At 36.2% G+C, this 17,392-nt stretch overlaps 1 protein-coding gene across 1 annotated transcript; it reads right to left on the reverse strand.

Moving 5' to 3' along the window:
• Nucleotides 1–823: 823 nt before the first annotated feature.
• On the reverse strand, nt 824–7,245 carry LOC103327726 (ABC transporter C family member 8). The gene is made up of 12 exons (XM_008230097.3): nt 6,767–7,245; nt 4,514–6,471; nt 4,117–4,437; nt 3,936–4,022; nt 3,196–3,816; nt 2,942–3,106; nt 2,562–2,856; nt 2,257–2,471; nt 1,833–2,138; nt 1,606–1,669; nt 1,207–1,446; nt 824–1,089 (listed from the first exon to the last, which is right to left on the reverse strand). The coding sequence occupies exons 1-12, from the start codon at nt 6,789–6,791 to the stop codon at nt 989–991; spliced, it is 4,398 nt and encodes a 1,465-aa protein (XP_008228319.2). The 5' UTR covers nt 6,792–7,245; the 3' UTR covers nt 824–988.
• Nucleotides 7,246–17,392: the final 10,147 nt, after the last annotated feature.

Consider the following 17,392-nt stretch of genomic DNA (forward strand, 5'->3'; position numbering starts at 1 on the left):
ACAACCTCAAGACCACGAGACCAATGCCACCACTACCCAGGTAGGAGAGGAAACCAATCGAGACACACGAGCCCACCAGCTGAAGAGTTTTTTGTTTTTTGTTTTATATTTATATCTTTTTGCACAGTAGAAAGCATAAAAAAATAATGGGAAAAAAAAAACTATGAGAGCATATATAAGAATCAGGCATAGGAGGGTGGGATTTCTTATGTGATTTGTTGTTTGTATTACACACTCAAAAATCTCACACAATACACAATTTAATGAAATACATTAAAATCAGTAAATTTTTGAATACCACGGTACTTTTTCTTATCTTTTAAAAGTCATAATTGAATACCACCGGACTTGCATTGATTATTTAAAAATCCTAATTGAATACCACAAGAATTTTATTGATTACTTAAAAATCATAATTGAATACCACTGTACTTTTAAGCTTCAAAATAATCCATTAAAATCTCAATTCAATACACGTACCTAAGTTACTAAAGCAGTGAAGTATGTTCATCAAATTATGTGTCAGTTGACCGAGTTATTAATGCCCCACAAATAAGTTAAATATATGATTTAGCCAAGTTATGCGCGACATTCATAACTCGGCCAACTAGCACCTGATTTCATAACTCGGCCAAGTTAGCCTAGGTGCTTATCTCGCACATTTTTGTTATTTTGTTCGAAGCTCTTTTTCTGTAACTTCATCTTTTGTTCATCAACATTTCTTTTTTCAATCCTTCATTTTTTTTCCTTTTTTGGTCTTATTTTTTTTCCTAGGATAAACTCGAATGAAGTTTTGACGCGTTCACTCACGTGTTATTTGAGCTTTTGCTTGTAACCCTGCTTTCTCATTAATCTCCAAATCTGCTAAGGTCCATTTTACATTGGTCACAAGATTTTCATCAGACTAAAAGCAATTCTAGCAGCAAATTTCCAATCAAATAGTCCCTTAATTATTTAGATACATTTGTGGTGCTTGACATTTTGGGCATCAGGTTCTCTTGCAGCTTGACCAATATTCAGCTACAAGCTTGGAGAAGTAGGAGTTGGTATCCAACAGCTTTGCAGGCTCTTCATACTCCACCAGCTTCCCTACAGACACAAACAAATTAAACCACCCTACATATTAGCAATTGGTTTCATATCATGTGTTACCAAAATATCACAGGGTCAAGTCCTGCAGATTTCATTGAAATTATAAAAGCTTACCATAGGAGAGGACCATGACCATGTCACTGTCTATAACGGTTGGAACTCTGTGAGCCACAGTTATCACTGTGCATTCTGAAAATTCCTGCCTGATGATTCTCTGCAGAATGGCGTCTGTCGAAGAATCAATGGATGCCGTAGCCTCGTCTAGAACTAGAATTCTGTTCCTCTTGAGAAGGACTCTGCCAAGGCAAAAGAGCTGGCGTTGTCCGGCGCTCCAGTTTTCCCCTTCATCACTCACTGTTGAAATCATTATAGTTATAACTTTTACGACAGTGTGATTATAATATGATCTCTTCACTTCACATATAATTATTAGACTTAATGTAAACTTGAAGCTTAAGTAAGGTGTTCTTAACACTTTTTCTCATTTGTTTGTAGGAAACATCACAAACTCACCAGATGAGTCTAGCAGATTAGGTAGCTTACTGACTGTTGCCTTGAGCTGACACTTCTCTAGAGCCTGCAATGAAGATGTCATTAAATTCATTTATAATTCAAGTACAAAAAGAGAGCTAAATTTAACTAATGCATAAAATTGGCTGCATTAGTAGAAGTTGCTGACAAACAATGTAAAAATTATGCAGGAAAAGCCTTTTCATCAGAACTGTATTCAGCTTGCTCACCCTCCATATTTCGTCATCGGAGTAAAGGCCTAGAGGATCCAAGTTGGTTCGGATGCTACCCCTGAAAAGAGTTGGTTCTTGAGGGATGATGCTGAGCTTCATTCTCAAGTCTTTTAGACCCATAGAGCAGATGTCAAGTCCATCTATAATGATTTTACCACTGGCTGGCTCTACTAAGCGAAACAAAGCACTTATGAGTGTGGTTTTTCCGCTTCCTGTCCTTCCCACAACTCCTACTCTAGTGCCTTCTCTGAATGTGCATGTAATTCCCTTGAGAACTAGCGGAGCATTTGGGCGGTATTTGATCTTTAACCAACCAAAAGCAGTAATTAATGGTTAGAATTCTAACCTGATCAAACCATAAGGTGGTAAAGGAACAGATTTTGACTAAGGAAGTTCACATGTATGATTTTGAATATATTACCTTCAGAGAATACAGCTCTATCCTACCCTTGCTAGGCCATGAAGATGGAGGCCTCTTGTCCTCCACAATTGCAGGGGGCTCTGGTGAAATCTGCATGAATTGTTTTATCCTTTCAACCGAGATAATGTAGTTGGATAAGTTGCAATACCATCGAGTCACAAAAATTTGTGTTGCTGTTAGTGATAAAGCATAAGAAAGAGAGAGCCCCACAAGCCCTGCATAAAGGAAATTAGGTGAGGGTTAAACAACTTTAGACAACCTCAAACTCCTTAGTTTGAAACAATAATTTCTATCTAATAAATTACCTGGTGCAACATAACCCTTAGGAAGTAAAACAATGAAAAAAGCAGCTGTGAAAAGGGTCAAATTCTGAAGCACTTCTGTCCTTAAAATTAACCACTCCATGGTTGCATTAGAATGAAAGAACAATCTGGCATCTGTGTCAACTAGCTCTAAGAAGTTGTTGAAGAACCTGTCCGCCATCTTAAAAGCTCTTATAGTGACCACTCCAAGTGATGTCTCTGATGCATAGTTCATAACAGGAGCTTTGGTTGTTCCATTGATTCTTATTAGTTCCCTTGCAGAGGCTAGATAATAGCCCTAGAAACAAAACAAAGAAGTCAGTTCCACCATTCCATTGGTGAAGAGAGAGAAAGAGAGAAAATCAACTGATATTCTGATCCACCTGAACACATTTTGCGGCAACCATGGCAAGAATGCCTATAATGAGAACTTGCCATGTGACCGAAGCCATAATTCCAATCGTTGTCAGCAGTTCAACGCCAGCAGACACAACAAAGATAATGGAGAACGGTATGTCAAAATCCAAAATACTTAAGTCTGATGAAGCCTGCACAAGTGGAAATAATGAATGAAAATAAGAATGAATTCTGAAAGAAGTAAATGAAAATACACTTGTTGAAGATTGGATACACTTACTCGTATCAAAATCCTCCCTACAGGGGTTGAGTCAAAGAACAGCATGGGAGCCTTAAAGATAGCATCAGTGAAACCAGAATAAAAGGCTCTAGAAGCTTTCAATCCCATATGGGCTGCAAAAAATGACCTAAGATATACAAAGACAGCACTAAGTGTTGAAATTGCAGTATAAACACCGATGAGTACGCCATTGGTCACTTTAGGAATTTGAATGCCTAGAGCTAACCAATAAGTTGCAGCAGCCTGAAGACCAGCAAAACCAGACTGTGTTATTATGCCTAAGCATAGAAGAAGTGTTCCTTTGGAAACAAGTATATAGTCCCAAAAGGGCTTCCATCCAACATCTCCAATCTCTTTCCCTTCTTCTTCTGTTAGTTGCACCCCAGCTACACCCTTCACAGAAATATCCCCTTCACTATTATTTGCAGTGAGGTATGCCGCATGAGGTTCCTCTGGCCGAACCATATCTCCCTTTTCAGATTCTCCTTGGCTTTGATAATTGGAAGGACCCAATGTTGTCACTGCATCTTTATGAGCATTCACAAGCTGCTCAAATGCTGTTCCAGCTGTCAAAAGACTCTCATAGCTTCCAGATTGAGTCACTTGTCCACCCTCCATTACCTGTAAATTAAATTATAAGATACTAGCTCCTTGTTAGTCTGACCAAATAAGGTTTCATGAACAACACAATTTGAATTTTTATTGCAAATTAAATTGAAATTTGAGGTAATAACATATACCAGAATCTTATCAACTTCTGAGAGAAATTCAACTTGATGAGTTACCAGAATTACAGTTTTCCTTGCTAGAGCGGCCATGACACAATCCTGCATAACTCAATTCAAATGGAGTGAAATCTTTCTACAATGAGACTAAATGTAGTTTTATGCTTCTTAAAATTATTGAATATGCAATTCTTACATGAAAAAGAATTGCAGCAGTATGTGCATCCACTGCACTGAAGGGGTCATCAAGAAGATAGATATCAGCATCACTATAGACAGCTCGAGCCAGCTGAATCCTCTGCTTCTGTCCTCCACTCATGTTAAGCCCCCTTTGGCCTATTTCAGTAAGATCACCATGGTCAAAACTATCAATGTCCTTATCCAGAGCACAAGCTTTTATGGCCTTATCATATTTGTTCTTGTCCATTGGCCTCCCGTAGAGTATGTTATCACGAACTGTCCCACTTTGTATCCAAGAAGTCTGAGAAACATAGGCCATGGTTCCAAATACATCAACCTGCAATAATAAATAAAGTTAGTATAAAAACTTAGTACATCAAGTATATTAAATTTGTCATCTGTTTTAAACTCACAGTTCCTGAAATTTTGGGCATCTCTCCAAGTATAGCACATAAAAGTGATGATTTTCCAGCTCCAACTGGTCCACAAACTGCAACTTTCTGCTCCCTTTGCACTTCTAAATTCACATTTCTCAGAGTTGGAACTGTTGATTCAGGATACCAGCTGAAACTGCCTCTTTCTATTCTTAAGCTCTCATCTGAATTCTGTGATGACAACTTCCTTACTTCATTATCTTTCAGCTCGTCGTCAAGCAAAAAAACATTGAGACGATCAAATGAGACCTTGACTTGGATCATTACTGAAAGAGCCTCTGGTATCATTCTGACAGGTTCTCCCATGTTCCTTAGGGAAGCTAGAACCGTGAATATGGTACTTGCATTTAGAGGGACACTTTGGAAAATGATACATCCCAGAAAGATAACCGAAGAAATGATGGTGGGTGACATCCAATACATTAGAGTGCCATAAGCCCTTTTCATTTGTGAGTCAGTCAACCATATGAATTCACGTTCTCGAAGGGAATCGACTAACGTTTTGAATTTCTCTTCCCAGGATTGTAATTTAATGATTTTCATACTGTTCAGGATCTCAGAAGTGGCTCTGAGTCGCTCGTCTTGAGCTATCATGAACTGGGATTGACACTTTTGAAGTGCCTTTGCAAATGGCACATTCAGGAGACCACAAATGAAGAGAGGAATCAAACCAGGAAGAGCACCGAGACCCACCACCCAATAAAGAACACCAATGGTAAGGAATAGTTGCAGTGCATAGGTCCATGCTGAATGAAACCACCACAGGAACTCTCCCATTCGATAGGCATCGACTGCTATATAATTCACAATCTCCCCAGCTGAGTGCCTTCTCCTTCCCAAACTAGAAAGCTTCAGCTGCTTTTGATAAACTGCCACCATCAAGGCTGACCTCATCCTCATTCCACACCTCCTTGAGCCAAAAAACCAATGTCTCTGGCTCAAAGATTCAACCACTTTGGAAAGAATTAGGCACCCCAATATTTTGAGGCCTTCAGATAGATTTTCCTTGTCGCTATTTGAATAATTTACAAAAGCATAGAGTATAAGAGGAGAAACTGCAATTGAAATGGTCCTGAGGAATGCACAAAATGCTATCCATGTATTTTCTTTCATGTAAACTTTTGCTACAGTCTGCAGAACCAGGTTCCGGGTACTGCTTGGCCTCTTCTCCCTTGACATTGAATCCCATGCATGAGCAAACTTTTGGTATGCTAAATCTGCTTCATCTTCAGAAACCAGAGAAGGGATGTCTTCAAGAGCTAATGTTTTTGAGGAGCCCAATTTAAGTAAAGGGTTGATCCAAGCAAATGTCAATTTGCTAAGAAAACTAGCATGCTCAAGTTCTGTTTTCTGGCTCTTTCCAGCAGACTCTCGGGCCAATAGAGGTTCGGAGAGGCTGTTATCTTGGGCATGCTGATAAACACATTGACTGAGGTTTCTAACAGCACACAGAAGAAGTAACAAGTTCACTGGCCACGTCATTGCATCAAACATGTGAATGTTATGGGTTCTTATGAGTACTTCGATGTTATAAGCCGAGACCAATGAAAAGGAGGACACCCACCAAACAGAGTTTAGAACTTTGATCCATTTGGACCTTTGAACAAGCAAGGAAACTGTGTAAGAAAACCAAACTAGTCCTCTTACAAAGTAATCCAACCAGCCGAAGTGACCGGACACATCACTCTGGGCAATTAGATCCCATAAACCAGCAGCAAAATATGCAATGCTAGTAAGAGCGCAACAGATTGAGACAACTATAGAAAAGTGGTCCCTTCTGAATGGAACAGTAATATGATGCTTTCTTATAGAACCTATAAGCGCAAGTAAGCAGAAAACAAAGAGGAAGAGCAGATTTACGCCATTAATGATAGTTCTTTGAGTGCAGTAAGAACCCAATTCAAGTTCTCCATCACAAATCCATGAGAAAGTTCTCCCTGCATATCCATTTCCAAGGAAAACGATCAGAATCATCATAAAACTGCATGTTAAACACAGGGAGTTGGGAAATACAAGTGAAAAGAAGAAGTGCATGGAGTGCAGTTATATACACTCAGAGACACATGATCGAACAGAAAGGAGACGAAGATGTAAAACATGCTGATGAAGCTCATTCAAACCCCACAATATTGAATTTTACTTCACTATAAATCTATAAGAGCAGCAAATTTACAACCGAAATTCTGTATAAAACATACCATGTTCATAGAAAAAATGATGCTGGGTACTTACCAAGTGAGCTCCTCAAAGAAGCCATACTTGTCGCAACTTCTGTGGTGAACTTAACTTGCTTCTGTACAGCAAGCACTCCAAACTATGCAGGAGATGAGCTCAAATATCAAGATATATCTTCATAGAAAGAAGTACCCACGTTATAAACTTTCTCTGTGCCAATCACCAAACTAAACTGGCTTCTGTAGAATGTTTAGATAGCTCTCACATCAGCATCTGGTTTCATTTCCTTGGTTTGGTTGAATTATATGGACAGGTTATGCTCACCAATGTGCAGAGAGGCGTTTCTTTGTCTACATATATGCTGCACGTATACAATTTGGCTTCTTGCATTACTACTATTATTATATACAGACTTACAGACTTTTTGTTTGTCTATCCAATTCATGATTATCTTACAAATAAGGCAATGGTAAAAGTTCTCTCTTTTTTTAGTCACACTTGTTTAAACAAAACCCAGGTTTTGAATTTTACCTTTAATTCTTCTTTGAGTATTTTGTTCACATTTATATGTCGAAACACCCAAGGGTGTAGCCCAGTGAAAAAGGCATTGACTTGCAAACTAGAGTTATCACAGCATTATAGTTGTGTGTGTGAAGTCTCACAACATTGTAATTTAGACTATTACTTGTATTATTAAAAAAATATCTAAACATATACAATGTAAGAAAAGAACAGGAACAAGCTTCCATCTTTTTCTTTTGTAGCCAATCATTGAAAACAAATTTCAAAACTTTAACCCTTTATTCTTACCAACACTAACTTTTAATCCAATCTCTCAAATCTTATTATCATCACATCACATGATCAAACGACAAATATCAACCCATCAGGAATTTGATTCCGTACAAGAGGTGGAAGGACTCACTTGTCAATTTGATTTTGTGGGCTTTCAGATTTAGCCATCGTTCTTGTAACCATGTAAGCATGTGGCTCTCCTATGTCCTGAATTGATTACAGGAACTTCAGGAAGGTTGAAGAAAAATATCAAACGACAAATGTCAACCCTCATACATTGGCAAATGGGCAATGATCACCTTTATCAAACAAAAAAATCGATCAGAAAAAAAACATATATCAATATTTGGAGCCATCGTAAACAATTGTAGCTCTCATAGTGGAGTCATGACATGAAAGTGATTTTGTGCTTTTCTTAGGGTAATGGAAATGTTAAATCAAAGGGTTTGTAGCCGAAGTGGTTAAAGTATTTATTTTTATCTCCGAGTTCATATATTTGATTCCCCTGCTCTAATGTTGCTTGTATCCAAAATAAAAGTCAAATGTCACCTTATGATTAAAAGTTGAATTATATTAGGCATATACTCCAACAAATGGGGAAATTAATTATAATGTGTATTTGGCATACTGATGTTCATACGAATGATACCACGTGTACTAAATTCAAAATTCAATACACAAGTTACCATTTGTATGAATTCAATACATCATATCAAGAGGTCACATAGTGTATCTATCATGTACATGGCAGACAGACATGCCATTAGAGACATTCGCTGAATCTTTAACCCCTTATTCAATCTCTCAAATCTATCTTATCATCATCACATGAAACGATAATATCAACCCATCAGCAATTTGATTCCATACAAGAGGTGGAAGGAATCACTTGGCAATTTGATTTTGTGGGCTTTCTGATTTAGCCGTCTTTGTCCTGAATCTATTACAGAAGGAGAAGGGTTGAAGAAGACCCTCATGTATTGTCAAATGGGCAATGATCACCGTTATCAAAAAAAAAAAAAAACACATATCAATATTTGGAGCCATAAGATTTGAGTGGGCGGTCTTTAACCAAATATACTCATAATGGAGTCATGCCATGAAAGTGATTCTGTGCGTTTTTTAGGATAAAGAAAAAGGGAGATTCACTATTATATTCAATATAGGAGCCTAAATTATAAGAAAATCTTATATAAAATGGATTTTAGAAACACACTTAAAGTTCATTTACACTATAACAAAAAGACTTCTAACTTATTTTAAATTATAAAACTGCCATTGATTTCTTAAAACAAACCTAACCCAAAAACCTCATAAAAAAAGTCCAAAACACTCAATAGGGCATCAAAGTAATTTAATAATCAAAATTAAATTCAATATGGCTAGTTGTCATTTTTTGGATTTTTTTTTGGTTTGTTTATAGAAATTAAATAATGTACCAGTTTATTTATAATTTTAGTACTAAAGAATGGGTACATGACTAAATATCTCAAAGAAAAATGACTAAATATCTCAAAGAAAAATGTCACATGTCAATTTATGTGGCTTATTATGGTTGAAGAAAGGTTTAATTATATTAGGCATAGGTTCAAACAAACAGAAATAATAACGTATATTCGATACATACTGTGACATTCTTGACATGTATTAAATTTAAAATTCAATACTTATATGTTATACAAAAACCTTTATATTATAAATAATATATAAAATAAAATAGAAAACTTTTTAAGATAAAGTAAAACTAAAAAGAACAAATAATAGGTAAATAAAAATATAATAAATTAAGATTAAGAAAGCAAGCCTGGTATGGTGAAGCACGTCAAAGACGTTGTCCTAAAGTCTTTGTAGCCTTCCTACGTGTATGTATTGACGGTGTATAAGACTCTAAGATACGACCCCTAATACACAGGCTCGGGGTTCTCTATGAGCACGTTCACAGTCAGATATAGGTCTTCAAGTCATAAAACTATTGTCCAAAAATAATAATATAAGTAGAGAAAGTATAAAAGGTAAAATAGGAGAGAATTAGATTGTGCTAGTGGTTGTGTTATACTTATATGGTAGTTTGGTAGTATGTCAAATGAGAAGGAGTGGCCTTTTATAGGCATTCAAGAACATGATCCCGAGCCTCTGCATTTAGCTAAGATGCATTTACCCGCATTTCATTAAATTTAGACCACTCAAACAATCTAACCACTTAACACATGACACATCATCAAACTTTAAATTAGGTTTTTTTTTCCTTCTTCCAAAACTCACGTTAACATCTAAAGGAATTTTAATGGGCTTCCTCCTCCTCTTGTGATCGAGTTTCATACAACATTAAACTATAAAATTAATGAATTGAATGTAGAAATAAACCCGAAAATTAAATATTTATAACCCACAATAAATAAAGTAAAACAGTCAAAATAATTAAACAAATCAAAACGGTAAAATTTTAAAAATCTTTTAAAATTCCAACATATATGTTATACTTTGTATGAATGTTATGTGGTGTATCAAATACACCTAATAATTTTCTTACGTAAACCGAAGATCTTTATATGACAAACAGGTTGCACTTATTCAAGAATATTTTCTAATTCGTAATTGGAATCCAAAAGTTGAATTCTGATTACAAATTACTCATGTGTTTACTTCACATGGAAGAATGAAAATGAAAGTCGAGTCCACACAAAATCAGGAATTCAACTCTTGATTTTGAAGGAATTGGACTCTTGAGTGGGAGGTGGTATTCTAATTCCTGGAGAACTAACTCATCATGAATCCATCTTTTTTACCCATTATATCCTCACACAATTTTTAAAATTCCAAATTTTTCATATACTTTAACCCAACAACAAGGGCATTTTAGTAATCAAACTGATTTCAATTAATTTAGTAAACAACTTATAAGGAATTAATACCACTCCTATTCTGATTCCATATGGTTTAGTAGACAACTTTAATGGGAATCTGGATTCTAACTCATCTCAATCCAACTCCTCCTCACTCGATTATGGATTAGTAAACATACCTTTAGTTCAAATAACTTATTTTTAGACAAATACTTTTAAGTTCGGGATTAGGGCCCCATTTAGAAAGCTATTATAACAAACCACTTAAAATGTGTTTCCTCTAGCAATGTTATCTATTTTGGCTAATCTGAATTATTTTATCTTTATCTTTCTCCCTCTTTCTCTTGCAAATCAAATATATTTTTTTTAAAGCAGAAACCCAACCCCACCAACCTCCCAGATGTCTCTATCTCTCTCTCCCTTTTTCTCTCTCCTCCTAGCCAAATTCTCTCTCCTCCTCTCTACATGTAGATAGTCAAAAGTTGGTTCTCCAAAATAGAGAGCCAAGTATGGAGTCTGCTGGAGGAGGATTTTCCTTCTTTTTAGCCAAAATGACTAGGAATGAGAGAATAGAGAGTCTGTTGGAGATGCTCTTAAAATTTGACTAAAATTTGAAGACTCTCCTAGTGATACTCAAGCCTACTAATTCTAGTTCACATGAATCCAAATTTCGAATGATTTTACACACTATCCTCACATGTGGCTCCTACAAATTCATAGAACTTTTGTTTTTCCATTACCATGAAAATGGCTGGAACCCATTAAAATAAGTAGCTATAGCTATGGTATTTTCTCATTGCCATATGCATTGAGTTTTCATTTTCCACACCAAACTCATCATGAATAATCATTCTTTGCAGATCCACCAATCAACCTTTTTGTATATATGAGGTGGCTATAATTTGCAGCTTTTTCATTCATCGATGATTATTACAAATAAATAAATAAATTATTTTTTTATAATTAAAAAAACCCAACATTGTGTGGACATGAGACGACCCCTCTTATCTTAGGCATGAGCAAGACTTTTCAGTGTTGAAAACACATGCATTTCACTTTCACGAGTTAATTACATGCCAGTCTCTATCTCTTTATTTAATAATTAATCACCAATGAAGAAGAACATGCCGAAAAACATTCACTTCCATCTTCTTGATAGAAGACAAAACGAATGCGTCGGTATGCGGTGGTTCACAGATTGCATGCGCATGCTGCTGTCCATATAAACTATAATAATTCCATGAAAAATACATGTCATTATAAAATGGTAATATTCCAGCAATGGGCGGATGAAAACATATATGTGGATGTTTTCAGAATATATTCAGTTTCTCAAACTTGACAAGCATGTTAATTGATTTTTTAAAATGAGAGCGAGAGGGGGGATTCGAGCTCGAGACATCTTTCATGTTTGAAAAGATAAATACTAGCTAGCATACCAAGAGCTAGTTGGTGTATGCTCAACATTTTAATATGGAATATAAAACTGCAGTAAGCACGTTGTCTTTTGCTTATCATTTTGTCTTGAACTTGAGCCTTATATAATGAAGCAGGTAACCTTTTTTTTTTTTTTTTTTTTTTTTGCTTTTAAATTCCTTTAGTTTTTTTCTTTTAAAATTTGACGAGTCTCAAAATTCAATTTGTTAGGAGCGTATCTACAAAGAGCATGCAAACTTCTTGTTTTAAGTTTTTTTTTTTTTTTGTGGGTAATATATGTAGTGTCAATAGCCTTGAGATTATTTTTTAGGGAGTTTCACTAAAACACCCAAAATGGGGGTTGAAATTATAAAAAAACACAAGCACTATTTAAACATATAAACACACCCAAAACTCATCATTACACACACTCAAAATCCATTTATCAAAAAGTTGAATTTTGGGTGTGTTTTTGTAAATAGCCTTGAATTGGGTTTATTTATAAATTTGTATATTTTTTTTTAATGAGGCAGGATAAAAGCCAAGCATATCCTAGCTGAGAAAACCAAGCAGATGATCTGGATCCAGTATTAATAATGCACATATAATTTATTGATATCAGATTTGGCACGTGACATAGATCTTACTCACAGGGAAAGAAACATCGATTACGTGGGGAAAGTTGAATCTCCCTCCTCAATAATTTTTTATTTTTTAAAATAAAGGAAACGTTAATGAACTGGTTGTCTTTTTTGTACCGTTGCCTACCAATGATTTGGCTACTCTGTCGTCGTTTTTAGGTTGTAATATTAGCTTTGTGGCTATTGAGCTTTACTATTAAATATTAAATTGCGTACTGTTCTTCTTCATTTCGTCGGAAGAAGTTCTAAATTCGAATTACTCTTCTTTTAAATAAAGAAATGAAATAAAACAGAAAACCTAAACTCGTCCAATGCTGGCTATAGCTGTTAAAGGTTAAGATAAGTTTGATCATAAAATTCCTTCAGGCCATGAGGGATTCATAACAATTTGAAGTGGAATTATTGCTGGACTTGGTGTTTCAGTCAGATTCAAAGTAAAGCCCACACCATGATCATTGATCATTACATATATAATGTTAGGAAATCATGTATCTGTGTCACATAAGTCACATATCTATGGTGCATGAAATGATGAGGGTTATTTGCTTTTTGGTTCACTTACAAAAGAGGTGCTTTATGTTGTAATGAGCTGTGGTACAATAGTCACCCACGCTTCCGAGAAAGAATCAATGGGTAAAAATGTCAGTCCAAGATCATTTAAAATTAATTGAGATGACAGGTGAAAATTTTCAAAATTATTTAAATTGTTATGGAAAGCTTTAATTCAATCCAATGCACCTAACTTCGATTTCCCTCTCTTCAAAACCATGAATTTCTCTCTTTCGGCTTATAGTAAAAGGCCAAGAAAATCATGTCCATTCTTTTATTTTATGCGCAAAACTCCCTTTAATGTTTGAGTTAAAACTTTCAACTTCTTATTTGGGAAAGCGGGAAAGATTGTCACAAAAAAAGAAAAGAAATAAAGCACAAATGTTGCTTTTCCATTGCTTCCCTAAAGATTGTGCATACATAGTAAGAGCACAAATGCTCAATGAGTGAACCAACTAGAATTATCATGTGTTTGGTGCATTTCTGGTGAAACATGACTTGGTCATTGCAGAAACGGAAATGAGCCCTTCAGCCACTAGTTCATGTAAAAAGTTATTGGCTGATGCTTTTGTCTTCTTATCTTTTTCCTCTTATTCTTTATCTTTTTCCATTAGTTCATGTAGAATGTCCAACATCAGATATGTAAAGAAATAGCTTCTCGTTCAAGTTCCTCGAGATTCTTTTTTTATTATTATACAATTTATTAGTAATGATTTAAATCTGTTTCCTTTTCTTTAGATGGATTTGTGATGAGTGACATTTTGGGCATCAGGTTCTCTATCTTGCAGCTTGACCAAGATTCAGCTACAAGCTTGGAGAAGTAGGAGTTGGTATCCAAGAGCTTTTAAGGCTCTTCATATTCCACCAGCTGCCCTACATACAGATCATTATCAATTACTTCACAACATATCATAAACTCACCATGTGAGTCTAGCGGATTAGGTAGGCTACTGACTGTGCCTTGAGCTGACACTTCTCTAGTGCCTACAAATAAATGATTAAAATCATCTAAACATTATACGATGCGTGAACTGGGTTTCATTAGTAAAACTTGCTGAGAAACAATGGCAAATCTATGCAGGAAAAGCCTTTTCACAACCAGAGTCAGTTGGTTCACCCTCCCTCCATATTTCTCAGTGATCAAATTGAAATTTCGTTTAAAACTCAAAAACTTTAGAGGTATTTAACCCAAAAACTTAAAGGAAACTTAACGTCATCAAGTCTATAAATTGTAAGCTTTGGTTAATATAGTGACCAATTTGGCTAAATTTTTTTCTCAATGACCAAATTGAAATTTCATGTAAAACCTAATGACCAAAAAAGTATTTAACCCTAATAATAATAATAATAATAAAGTGCATCTCTGTGTTGAAGCTTCCCAATCATTCATTAAGCTTTGGTATGGAATCATTGAGCTCTGAAGCAAGAGAGGTACAAAGAAATGTTGCCCTTCCATGGCTTCCCTAAAGATTGTGTGTGTATAATAAGAGCACCAATGCTCAATGAGTGAACCAACCGTCTTGTGTTTGATCAATTATCAGAAGAACAAAATGATTGAACACATTCATGAAAAATCAACTTTTTCAGAAAATAGTGATTTGTGATGTATGATTGTAGGTCTATAGTCATGTGTCCAACAAGATGAGTGCCTGAATGGCCTCGTTGAGATAAGAAAACATGAACTGGGCATTGTAGGGCACAGCCCTTATGAAAGGGAAATGACTAGTTCGTGTAGCTAGTTCTTAGCTTATGCTGTTGTCTTTTTTGTCGTTTTTTTATGTTGCTATTTGGCAGTTGTAGGTGGGAATCTGGACCGTAGGTACCTAAATTAAACAAACAATAATACTAGAGCCACCAAATATATTCACCAAATTATGCATCAGTTGGGTAAATTATGAATGTCCAACATCGAATCTTTTGCATCTATATATATAAAGTAAAATGCAGAGAATGGTGAAACATTCAAAATACCAGAAAATGTCATTTGTTAATGCAAACAATAAGAATAGAAATTATTAATTAAATAAAAATAATATGATAAATTCACACTTTTTCATATTAAACAAAATTAAAATTAAAAACAAAATAAGATAACGGGTCTTATTTTTATAGAACAAGACTACCCATTATTTTTTTTTATTCTAAAATAAAATATAAAAATATAAAAAATATATGAAAAAAAAAAAACAATTGGCACACGCCTGGGGCTAGTATGTTTAAAGAAAGAGAACTGACGTAGAATTGAACAGTTATAATTCTATTCCTCAAAACATCACCGATCATCGAACTTGACCCAGCGGCTTGCCTTTCGGATCTGCTTGACATGAACAATAACCAAAAGCATCTGGTGTTATAGTTCAGAATGCAAATACAGTACATCAAAAATCAGGCAACGCTAAGTGTCTAGATGAAACCGGTCAAAAAAAAATATACCAGCATATAGATACCAAACTACTTTTTTCTTAGATTTCTTAGAGAAAAAAAAAACCTAAAACCTCCAAATTTGGCAAAGGGTCGTATGTTTGTTCCTCTCTTATGTTGAAGATGGTAATGCATGTGATCCTCTGAACTCCAAGTTGAGTAGCAATGAGGTTCTGCATTGGCAAAGAGCCAAGAAATTACTCACAGAGATGAAAATGTTAGATGACTATTGTCCTTAGAACTCTATCTTGTATTTACGTTTATCCCATGTGAGATTCCTCTTGGTTATGTGATAACATTGTATCCTTATCATAGTTGATATAGGACTCTATCTGTAATACTGTATAAATCAATATAATATGCCCTCATGATGAGTGTGGCTTTACCTCATACGTTCCAATTCTTTCATGGTATCAAGAGCCTATTGACTTATAGTCTGAAAATTTTCTTCTCTCTATATCTTTTTTTTTTTTTTTTCCATGGCCTCTTCTTCTGATTCCGCTGCTTTTGTTCCCTCTGTCTCGCAAGCTGTTCATATCAAGCTTGATCGCAATAACTATCCCCTTTGGTTAGCCCAGATTCTCCATCTCCTCAAGAGTCGCAACCTGCTATCCTTCGTCAACGATGCCTTCGTCGCTCCTTCTCCTTTTCTTCAAGATGACAAGGGCAAGCTTACTGATGCTATTAATCCTGCCTACGATACTTGGATTCAACAAGACCAATTGGTTTTGTCCTGGATCAATGGTTCTCTTAGTTCTACGGTTCTCGCCACCGTCACTCGTTTTACTTCTGCTTGTTCTACTTGGGTGGCTCTTGAACACCGTTTCGCCTCTCCGAATCAAAATCAGATTTTGTAGCTTCGTAGTGAACTCTTCTGTACTGCTCATGGTAATTCCTCCATTGCTGATTACTTGGACAAGGTCAATGCTATTGTCGACAACCTCGCGTTATCTGGTTCTCCTCTTCCTGACTCCGATCTTCTTGTTGTTATTATGAATAATGTTAGGCCCTTATATGAGTCAACTGTTGCGTCTGCTCAAGCCTATGAAACCCCTATTACCTATGCTGATCTTGAGGCTCTCTTGCTCTCTGCTGAACAACGACATCTTGCGCTCCATGCTCCTGCCCGTGATGGTCCTGCCACTGTGATGGTTGCTGCCCATGGTCGTGCTCCTTCTAGTGGTCACGGTCGCGTTGCGTAGTGGCCGCTTTTCTTTACGTGGCGAACATTCGGTGGTTCTGCCCGTGGTCCGCAGTTCTTTCTCGCATCTGGACATCCCGGTTTCGCAGTTCTTTCTCATCTCATGGTTCTGGTCGTGTTTCTTTTTCCTCTCCTAGTGGCTCCTCTTCGCAGCTTGGTGTTTTGGGTCCTTCTCTTGCGGCTGCTGCTAGTTTTTCCTCATCTTCTGCTTCCTTTTCTGGTTCACGTATTCGGTGCCAAATTTGTGAACGTTATGGGCATTCTGCTTTGGATTACTACAATCGTCTCAACTTGTCGTATGAAGGTCGGGTGCCTCCTCAACACCTTACTGCCATGACTGCTTAACAATCCTCGTCTCCTTGTCTTCCTAATTGGGTTGTGGATATTGAGGCCAACTCTCATATCACCAATAATTTGGGTAACTTGTCTTTTTCCCAAGAATATCATGGCCATGATTCTGTTGATGGTGTGCTTGGTAAAACAGGTTTGTCTATCATCCATATTGGCTCCTCTAGTCTTCCTCTTAAAAACTCTATTTTTTCTCTTACTAATATCCTTCACTGCCCTAATGCTTCTTGTAATTTGTTGTCCGTTAATAAATTTTCCCAGGATAATAACTGTTTCTTCACGTTTTATCCCAATCATTTTTTGGTACAGGATTCGCGGACGGGGAAGACTCTTTTTCGAGGCACAAGTAATCTTGGTATTTACTCTTTTCCATCTAGCATGTCATCTCATGGTCGTATTGCATATCTTGGTGTTCGTGTTGCTGGTCCTATTTGGCATTCGTGCCTTGGTCATCCTTCGTCTCCTATTT

The sequence above is a fragment of the Prunus mume genome, linkage group LG4, assembly GCF_029339155.1.
Source record: "Prunus mume cultivar Tortuosa linkage group LG4, ASM2933915v1, whole genome shotgun sequence".
Taxonomy (NCBI): Eukaryota; Viridiplantae; Streptophyta; class Magnoliopsida; order Rosales; family Rosaceae; genus Prunus; species Prunus mume.